The sequence below is a fragment of the Lampetra fluviatilis genome, chromosome 67 (assembly GCF_964198595.1).
Source record: "Lampetra fluviatilis chromosome 67, kcLamFluv1.1, whole genome shotgun sequence".
NCBI lineage: Eukaryota > Metazoa > Chordata > Hyperoartia > Petromyzontiformes > Petromyzontidae > Lampetra > Lampetra fluviatilis.
In genome coordinates, this window is record NC_136341.1 from 2721054 (window position 1) to 2732495 (window position 11442).

At 58.7% G+C, this 11442-nt stretch overlaps 1 protein-coding gene across 1 annotated transcript in view; it reads right to left on the reverse strand.

Annotated features, from left to right (window-relative positions):
- Positions 1-948: 948 nt before the first annotated feature.
- Positions 949-11442, reverse strand: part of TUBGCP3 (tubulin gamma complex component 3) — a 39197-nt gene continuing 28703 nt past the window's right edge. The window contains exons 16-22 of the mRNA XM_078882782.1: positions 11414-11437; positions 10663-10686; positions 10505-10528; positions 8843-8974; positions 6673-6813; positions 5118-5237; positions 949-2618 (exon numbers count right to left, since the gene is read on the reverse strand). Of these exons, the coding sequence (XP_078738908.1) occupies positions 2454-2618; positions 5118-5237; positions 6673-6813; positions 8843-8974; positions 10505-10528; positions 10663-10686; positions 11414-11437 (630 nt within the window). The 3' untranslated portion in view covers positions 949-2453. The remainder of the gene's footprint in view (positions 2619-5117; positions 5238-6672; positions 6814-8842; positions 8975-10504; positions 10529-10662; positions 10687-11413; positions 11438-11442) is intronic.

Here is an 11442-nt window from a genome sequence, read left to right on the forward strand (position 1 = left end):
GCTGTTTGTGGAACTCTCGTGCAAGTGGTGTGTGCCTGTGCGCGTGTGTGTGCGCGTATGTGCAGTGTGTGTGTGCAGTGTGTGTGTGTAGTGTGTGTGTGCGGTGTATGTGTGCGGTGTATGTGCAGTGTGTGCACGTGTGTGTGTGTAATGTGTGTGCGGTGTGTGTGTATGTGCAGTGTATGTGGGGTGTATGTGCAGTGTATGTGCAGTGTATGTGCGGTGTATGTGCAGTGTGTATGTGCAGTGGGTGTGTGTGTAATGTGTATGTGAAGTGTGTGTGCAATTTATTAGTGTATGTGTGCAATGTGTGTGCAATGTGTGTGCGTGGCGTGTATGCGGTCTGTGTGTGTGCGGTGTGTATGCGGTGTGTGTGTGCAGTGTGTGTGTGCAGTGTGTGTGTGCAGTGTGTGTGCATTGTGTGTTGCATTGTGTGTGTGCGATGTGTGCAGTGTGCGTGCAGTGCATGCATTGTGTACTGTGTGCAGTGTGTATGTGCAGTGTGTGTGTGCAGTGTGTGTGCGGTGTGTGCGCGGTGTGTGTGTGTGCAATGTGTGTGTGCGGTGTGTGCAGTGTGTGTGCGCGTGCGCGGTGTGTGTGTGTGTGCAATGTGTGTGTGCGGTGTGTGCAGTGTGTGTGCGCGTGATGTGTGGTGTGTGCGCGGTGTGTGTGTGTGCAATGTGTGTGTGCGGTGTGTGCAGTGTGTGCGCGTGGTGTGTGGTGTGTGTGCGGTGTGTGTGTGCGGTGTGTGCAGTGTGTGCGCGTGGTGTGTGCGTGGTGTGTGCAGTGTGTGTGCGCGTGGTGTGTGGTGTGTGCGTGGTGTGTGCAGTATGTGGTGCATGTGCGGTGTGTGTGCGGTGTGTGTCGGCGCGCCGCGCCACGAACCCTTCCCCCGTGAGTTCGACCCCCCCCCCCCTCGCTCACGACGACGACCATCACCAACACACCGGTCTTGGCGGCCCCCCCCCCCCCCCCGTGCGTCGTGCCGACCTTAGCGGTCGACGCGGGTCAGAGGTCGCAAAACGGGTTTTGATTCCTTACCCGTACCCGGCCGCACCAGGGTCGCAAACCGCTACCCGTACCCTACCCGATACCCTATAACCGGCTACCCGATACCCGGCTACCCGATACACGGCCGGTTATCGGGTACCCGATTGCGACCTCTGGGATGAAGCCATGTTGCAGGCGCGGGTGGGTTGATTCTAGGAACTTGAATTGTGAGAAGAGACAAGACGTTGGGAAATGAGTGACAAACGGTGACTCACCGGTGACTCACGGCCTACCTGTACCCGGCCAGGTACGGGTAGCCGGGTATTGGGTAGGGTACAGGTATCGGGTACCCGGTTGCGACCTCCGACGCGTGTCGGTGTGCGCGTGCGGCGGTCGTCTCTTATGCCGTGGGTCCACCGGCTCTTGTTTTTTCTTCTTCCAGAAGCGACCCGCTCATTACAAACGATCAATCGGCCGAGTGGCGTCGACATTTCTAGCGACGTTGATCCTGAACGTGGGGGAAGGGGGAGGTGGGGGAGCAACCGGAGGTTCCCGGAGAAAAATCCACACGGCCACGGTGACAAGAGAAACGCAAACTCCAAATATACAGCAGCAGCAGGCCTCAGGGGTCGGGATCGAACCCAGGACCTCTGGCGCACCAGGCCAGAGAATTAACATCTCGCAACTGCGATGATGATGATGATGTTGAGAGAGAGAGAGACGCAGATTCCAACTATACAGCAGCAGCAGGCGTCGTCAGGGTCGGGATGGAACCCACGACCTCCTGTAGACCAGGCGAGGGAGTGAACATCTCGCAACTGTGATGACCACAGCGAGAGAGACAGACACCACAAACTACAAATATACAGCAGCAGGCCTCAGGGTCGGGATCGAACCCACGACCTCCTGCGCACCAGGCGAGGAAGTTAACATCTCCTAGCCACGCACGGCGCCCCGATCTCTTTACGTAGCGTGCGTTGACGGCAAGGCATCGTGTCGTTACACGCGACCTGTCGACCTTTCGAGCGTAAATCTCGGGACGTCAGCCGAGGTTGCGTTTTGACGGGGCGACGGTTCGCGCGGGGGCTGGCGCTCTCTCTCTGTGTCTCTCTCCGTGTCTCTCTGTCTCTCTCTGTCTCTCTCTGTCTCTCTCTCCCTGAATCTGTCTCTCCCTGTCTCTCTCTCTGTGTCTCTCTGTCTCTCTGTCTCTCTCTCGCTCCCCGTCTCTCTCTGTCTCTCTCTGTGTCTCTCTCTGTGTCTCTCTCTGTGTCTCTCTCTGTGTCTCTCTCTGTGTCTCTCTCTGTGTCTCTCTCTGTGTCTCTCTGTCTCTCTCTGTCTCCCTGTCTCTCTGTCTGTCTGTCGCTCTCTGTCTCTCTCTGTCTCCCCGTCTCTCTCCCTTTCTCTCCATCTCTCCCTCTCTCTCCTCGTGTCTCTCCCCGTCTCTCTCCCCGCGACTCTCTCTCTCAGTGCGGTGGCGCCCGGCGCTGGCTGCGTGCGCTGCCCAGGGAGAGGCGCAGGTGAGGGTTGCGCGCTCGGTAGTGCTCGTTGAAGTCGAGGCGGAACGAGAGGAAGCGGAGACTCTCGTCGGCGCTGCGCGTCAACATCACCAGGAACTGCTGCACGATGTCCTGCTCGCAGACACGGGGACACGGGCGGAGACAGAGACACACACAGAGACGTGCACAGAGACACAAAGATAAAGATCCCCCGTATAGCCTTAACAGACTGTAGGGGCAAGTGCTGTTAGCGAGCACCTATGAAGGCCAGAACGGTACACGAGGGGGTGGGTGGCCAGCACCACGCCCGACCGCCTTTGTCTCCCCAGTGACGATGTTTACACACCTCACCAGGTACTCATTTGAGGCTGAGTCGACCTAGGGGAGGCCGGGACCGGTTCAGATAATCGTCACTGGTGTTGGCCGTGAGCGGGAATCGAACTCGTGTCGCCAGGTTCATAGCGCAGCGCGCTAACCGCTACACTACCGCTCCCGCACAGAGACACACACACAGAGACACACACACAGAGACACACACACACAGAGACGCACACAGAGAGACGCACACAGAGAGACACACAGAGAGACACACAGAAACACACAGAGAGACAGAGACACACATAGACACTCACAGACAGACACACACAAACACACAGAGACACACACAGAGACGCACACACAGAGACACACACAGAGAGACGCACACAGAGAGACGCACACACAGAGGACACACACACACAGAGACACACACAGAGAGACACACACACAGACACACACACACACAGAGACACACACAGAGACACACAGAGAGACACACACACAGAGACACACACACACACAGAGACACACACACACACAGAGACACACACACACAGACACACACACACACACAAACACACACACAGAGAGACACACACACAGAGAGACACACACACAGAGAGACACACACACAGAGAGACACACACACAGAGACACACACACACACAGACACACACACACAGAGACACACACACACATAGAGACACACACACACAGACACACACACACAGAGACACACACACACAGACACACACACACAGACACACACACACAGAGACACACACACACACACAGACACACACACACAGAGACACACACACACACACAGAGACACACACACACAGAGACACACACACACACAGATAATCGCTGTACACCAGTACTTGCTACACAGCGTCCTGCACACGTAGACAACGGAGCCCTTGCCTACAGGGCATCTTGGCCTACTCTTCCACACTGGTCTCACGCGACCTGCTGATCGACTGCATGTACCGCGGAGTGAACACGTGCAGGACAGCAGCTGCCTCATCAGCAAGAGAGAAGGTCCCGGGATAGGTGGCAAAGCTGCCCAAAACAGAACGCAGCACACTGCCCAATAACACCGTGCGCGAGGCCTTCAACGGGAAGGCCGCGCAATCGGCGACGTTTCAGGCAATGGACCTTCTGTAGGTGACGTCGCGGGATGTCAGTGCGTAGTGCTTGCTGAGCGCCGATTGGTAGCGCCACGCTTGGCGTGCAGTGCCGGCCCCTACAGGACATCGTGTGGCAGTGCCGGCAGTAGGAACGAGGTTACTAACAGGCCGTGGCCCTCTGGTTGAACCGGGAGGACGCACGTGACCAATCTACAAAGGGGCAGAGGTCGCAACCGGGTACCCGATACCCGTACCCTACCCGATACCCGGCTACCCGTACCCGGCCGGGTACGGGTACGGGTAGGCCGTGAGTCACTGGTGAGTCACCGTTGGTCACTCATTTCCCAACGTCTCGTCTCTTCTCACAATTCAAGTTCCTAGAATCAACCCACCCGCGCCTGCAACGTGGCTTCATCCCAGAGGTTGCAATCGGGTACCCGATACCCGTACCCTACCAGTACCCGGCCGGGTACGGGTACCCGTTTGCAACCGGGCTGTGCGTTAATTGTGTGTTGACCGACTCTCTGTGTTGCATTACATTACATTTGGATATTTTGCTAGGTTATTTAATTTTAGTGTGTCTTTCTCCTAATTTTCAGGCTTGCGTACCGTGCCACGTCACTGTCCACTCATTGACATGATAATTTTTTCTCTGCCCCCTCCCTCTCTCCGCCCCCGCCCACCCTCTCTATATTTAAAGCCCCGTCACAGAGACGACCTCTCTCTTTGTGCCGATACGTGTCCTCTCTCTGTGTGTCCTTGTGATGTCTGTCTGCTTATGTGTCTGTCTATAGTTTTCTGACTTCTTGGTTCTTTCGGTAAAGTCACGTAGAAGGGAAGTAATAAAATAATAAAATTACTTCCCTTCTACGGGATGACTTTACCGAAAGAACCAAGAAGATGAATCCCTGCAGTCACGAAAGCTTTAAATCGAAATTTATAGTTTTCTGGTTAGATTTTTGTTGCTATTTCTTTTATACCTCATGACGACGATTGCTTGTGTTGCAATCGAAACGTCGTAGTGTGCTATTATTTGATTTAGTATTTCATCGTCGTACGTGACTTTACCGAAAGAACCAAAGAATAAGGAATCAAAACCCGTTTGCGACCTCTGGTGTGAGGAGGAGGAGGAGGAGGGTTGTGAGGGATTGGGGGCCGCAGGAGGAGGAGGCGGCTGCACCTGGTAGGACTGCGTGAGCACGCGGAGTTGCGAGCGAGTCTTGGACACAAAGTGGGAGCGGAACTCGGAGATTCTCAGCTCCTCGTGACGCTCTCGCGCCTCCGTGGTGCCCCACTCGCCCTGCTCACGCACGCACAGGCACACACGCACACACACGCACACATGCACACACACATGCACAAGCACGCACGCACGCACACGCGCATACATACATACACACAAACAAACAGGCACGCACACACGCACATATACACACGCACACAGGCACGCAGGCACACACACATACACACGCACACACGCACGCACGAACGCACGCATACATACACACAAACAAACAGGCACGCACACACGCACATATACACACGCACACAGGCACGCAGGCACACACACATACACACGCACACACGCACGCACGTATACATACATACACACAAACACAGGCACGCACACATGCACATATACACACGCACACAGGCACGCACACATACACACGCACGCAGGCACGCATGCACGCGCACGCACATATACACACGCACACAGGCACGCACACGCACACACACATACACACGCACACACGCACGCACGAACGCACGCATACATACACACAAACAGGCACGCACACACGCACATATACACACGCACACAGGCACGCAGGCACACACACATACACACATGCACACATGCACACACGCACGCACGAACGCACGCATACATACACACAAACACAGGCACGCACACACGCACATATACACACGCACACAGGCACGCAGGCACACACATACACACGCACACACGCACGCACGAACGCACGCATACATACACACAAACACAGGCACGCACACACGCACATATACACACGCACACAGGCACGCAGGCACACACACATACACACATGCACACATGCACACACGCACGCACGAACGCACGCATACATACACACAAACACAGGCACGCACACACGCACATATACACACGCACACAGGCACGCAGGCACACACACATACACACGCACACACGCACGCACGAATGCACGCATACATACACACAAACAAACAGGCACGCACACACGCACATATACACACGCACACAGGCACGCAGGCACACACACATACACACGCACACACGCACGCACGTATACATACATACACACAAACACAGGCACGCACACATGCACATATACACACGCACACAGGCACGCACACATACACACGCACGCAGGCACGCATGCACGCGCACGCACATATACACACGCACACAGGCACGCACACGCACATACAGGCACGCACGCATGCACACAGACACACGCACACAGGCACGCATGCACACATACACACGCACACAAGCACGCACACAGGCACGCACGAATACACACGCATGCACGAATACAACAACAACAACAACCGCCATTCGCCACTAAGTGGCGGTGACGTCACCACGACGCACGAATACACACGCACACAGACGCACGCACGCACACAGACACACGCACTTGCCCCGACTTGCCGCGGAGGCTATCCCCCACGCTGAGGCCTGTGGCCCTTGTTGTCTTGGTTACCGTGCGCTGGGGCGCCGCGACCTCCTCCTGGTGCTGCAGGCGCAGCTGCAGCTCCTGCAGCGCCGTGCGCTGCATGCCCTCCTGGGCCGCCTGGAACTGCACTATCTGGTCGAATATCGCCCTGAGCTGAGCTAGCATCAGCTGCACGCGCACACACGCACACACGCGCGCACACACGCGCACACACGCGCACACACGCACACACACGCACGCACGCACGCACACGCACACACGCACAAAGATAAAGATCCCCCGTATAGCCTTAACAGACTGTAGGGGCAAGTGCTGTTAGCGAGCACCTGTGAAGGCCGGAACGGCACACGAGGGGGTGGGTGGCCAGCACCACGCCCGACCGCCTTTGTCTCCCCAGTGGCGATGTTTACACACCGCACCAGGTACTCATTTCAGGCTGAGTCGACCTAGGGGAGGCCCAGGACCGGTTCAGATAATTGTCACTGGTGGTGTTAGCCGTGAGCGGGAATCGAACCCGGGTCGCCAGGTTCATAGCGCAGCGCGCTAACCGTTACACTACCGAGGGTGCCACGTTGGCTAGGAGATGTTAACTACCTTGCCTGGTACACAGGAGGTCGTGGGTTCGATCCCGACCCTGACACCTGCTGCTGTATATGTGGAGTCTGCGTCTCTCTCTCTCACCATCATTATCAGCACGGTGGCTAGGAGATGTTAACTGCCTCTCGCCTGGTCTACAGGAGGTCGTGGGTTCGATCCCGACCCTGACGACGCCTGCTGCTGCTGCTGTATATTTGGAGTGTGCGTCTCTCTCTTATCATCATCATTATCACGGTGGCTAGGAGATGTTGACTACCTCGCCTGGTCTACAGGAGGTCGTGGGTTCGATCCCGACCCTGACGCATCGGGTACCTGGTTGCGAACCTCTGACGGCCGTGGACACGGGCACACGGAGTCACCCCCCCCCCACACACCGCCCCCCCCCCCCCACACACCACCCCCCCCCCCCACACACCACCCCCCCCCCCACACACACCGCCCCACCCCACACACACCGCTCCCCCCCCACACACCGCCCCCCCCCCCACACACACCGCCCCACCCCACACACACCGCCCCCCCCCCCACACACACCGCCCCCCCCCACACACACCACCCCCCCCCCCCACACACACCGCCCCCCCCACACACACCGCCCCCCCCCCACACACACCGCCCCACCCCACACACACCGCCCCCCCCCCACACACACCGCCCCCCCCCCACACACACCGCCCCCCCCCCACACACACCGCCCCCCCCCCACACACACCGCCCCCCCCACACACATTGCCCCCCCCCCACACACACCGCCCCCCCCCCACACACACCGCCCCACCCCCACACACACCGCCCCCCCCCCACACACACCGCCCCCCCCCACACACACCGCCCCCCCCCACACACACCGCCCCCCCCCACACACACCGCCCCCCCCCCACACACACCGCCCCCCCCCCACACACACACCACCCCCCCCCCACACACACACCACCCCCCCCGCCCACACACCGCCCCCCCCCACACACCGCCCCCCCCCCCACACACCGCCCCCCCCCACACACCGCCTCCCCCCCCCACACACCGCCCCCCCCCCACACACACCGCCCCCCCCCCCACACACACCGCCCCCCCCGCCCACACACCGCCCCCCCCCACACACCGCCCCCCCCCCACACACCGCCCCCCCCCACACACCGCCCCCCCCCCACACACCGCCCCCCCCCCACACACCGCCCCCCCCCCCACACACCGCCCCCCCCCCCACACACCGCCCCCCCCCCCCACACACTGCCCCCCCCACACACACACTGCCCCCCCCCACACACACCGCCCCCCCCCCACACACACCGCCCCCCCCACACACACCGCCCCCCCCCACACACCGCCCCCCCCCCACACACCGCCCCCCCCACACACACCGCCCCCCCCCACACACACCGCCCCCCCCCCCCCCACACACTGCCCCCCCCACACACACCGCCCCCCCCCCACACACACCGCCCCCCCCACACACACCGCCCCCCCCCACACACACCGCCCCCCCCCCCACACACACCGCCCCCCCCCACACACCGCCCCCCCCACACACACACCGCCCCCCCCCACACACACACCGCCCCCCCCCCCCCCCCCCCCCCCCCGTGAGTCAGCGTGGTACCCGTGAGTCTGCGTCGAGGAGGCAGCGAGAGACGCAGGAGGAGAGGAACTCCTGGTGGGCTGCGATCACGTGGTCCAGGTCAGGTGCCGCTCGTACCTGGGTGAGCAGGCGGTCCCACGAGCACTCCAGCACCTGGCGGGCGGAGAGAGAGAGAAGGGACACGCACTCGTGATGCGTCACTAACACACACACACACACGTCACACACACACACACGCACTCGTGACGCGTCACACACACACACACACACGTCACACACACACACACGCACTCGTGACGCGTCACACACACACACACACGCACCGACACTCACGATACGTCACACACACACATGCACACACACGCACTCGTGACGCGTCACACACACACGTCACACAGACACGCACTCGTGACGCGTCACACTCGAGCACGTCACACACACACATCACACACACACCACGCGTCACACACGTCACACACTCGTGACGCGTCACACACTCGTGACGCGTCACACACACACACACTCACACACTCGTGACGCGTCACACACACACACGTCACACACGCACGCACTCATGACGCGTCACACACACACACACTCACACGTCACACACACACGTCACACACTCATACACTCACACGTCACACACGCACTCGTGACGCGTCACACTCACACACTCACACGCACACACGCACTCGTGATGCGTCACACACACACACACACGCACTCATGACGCGTCACACTCACCACACGCATCACACTCACACATACACACGTCACACACACACACTCACGACGCGTCACACACACACGTCACACACTCATACACTCACACGTCACACACGCACTCGTGATGCGTCACACACTCACACACTCACACGCACACACGCACTCGTGATGCGTCACACACTCACACACTCACACGCACACACGCACTCGTGACGCGTCACACACACACACACACACGCACTCATGACGCGTCACACTCACCACACGCGTCACACTCACACACACACACGTCACACACACACACTCACGACGCGTCACACACTCACACACACGCACTCGTGACGCGTCACACACTCACACGCACACGTCACACACAGACACGCACTCACGACGCGTCACACTCACACACTCACACACACACAGACACACACTCACCCACACACAGTCACACACTCGCCCACACACACAGTCACACACTCGCCCACACACACAGTCACACACTCGCCCACACACACAGTCACACACTCGCCCACACACACAGTCACACACTCGCCCACACACACAGTCACACACTGACCCCCCCCCCCCCCCACGCGCTCACTCACCTCAAAGGTGATGTAGTACTGCATCTGTAGCACACACTCACACACTCACCCACACTCACCTCGAAGGTGATGTAGTACTGCATCTGTAGCACACAGTCACACACTCACCCACACTCACCCACCCACACTCACACACACACTCACCCACACTCGCCCACACACACAGTCACACACTGACCCCCCCCCCACACGCTCACCTCGAAGGTGATGTAGTACTGCATCTGTAGCACACAGTCACACACTCACCCACACTCACCCACCCACCCACACTCACACACACACTCACCCACACTCGCCCACACACACAGTCACACACTGACCCCCCCCCCCCCCCCACACGCTCACTCACCTCGAAGGTGATGTAGTACTGCATCTGGTGAAGATAACAATCACACACACTCACCCACACTGACCCACACTCGCCCACACTCACCTCGAAGGTGATGTAGTACTGCATCTGGTGAAGATAACGATCACACACACTCACCCACACTCGCCCACACTCACCTCGAAGGTGATGTAGTACTGCATCTGGTGAAGATAACGATCACACACACTCACCCACACTCGCCCACACTCACCTCGAAGGTGATGTAGTACTGCATCTGGTGAAGATAACGATCACACACACTCACCCACACTCACCCACACTCGCCCACACTCACCTCGAAGGTGATGTAGTACTGCATCTGGTGAAGATAACGATCACACACACTCACCCACACTCACCCACACTCGCCCACACTCACCTCGAAGGTGATGTAGTACTGCATCTGGTGAAGATAACGATCACACACACTCACCCACACTGACCCACACTCGCCCACACTCACCTCGAAGGTGATGTAGTACTGCATCTGGTGAAGATAACGATCACACACACTCACCCACACTCACCCACACTCGCCCACACTCACCTCGAAGGTGATGTAGTACTGCATCTGGTGAAGATAACGATCACACACACTCACCCACACTCACCCACCCACACTCGCCCACACTCACCTCGAAGGTGATGTAGTACTGCATCTGGTGAAGATAACGATCACATACACTCACCCACACTCGCCCCACACTCACCTCGAAGGTGATGTAGTACTGCATCTGGTGAAGATAACGATCACACACACTCACCCACACTCACCCACACTCGCCCACACTCACCTCGAAGGTGATGTAGTACTGCATCTGGTGAAGATAACGATCACACACACTCACCCACACTCACCCACACTCGCCCACACTCGCCCACACTCACCTCGAAGGTGATGTAGTACTGCATCTGGT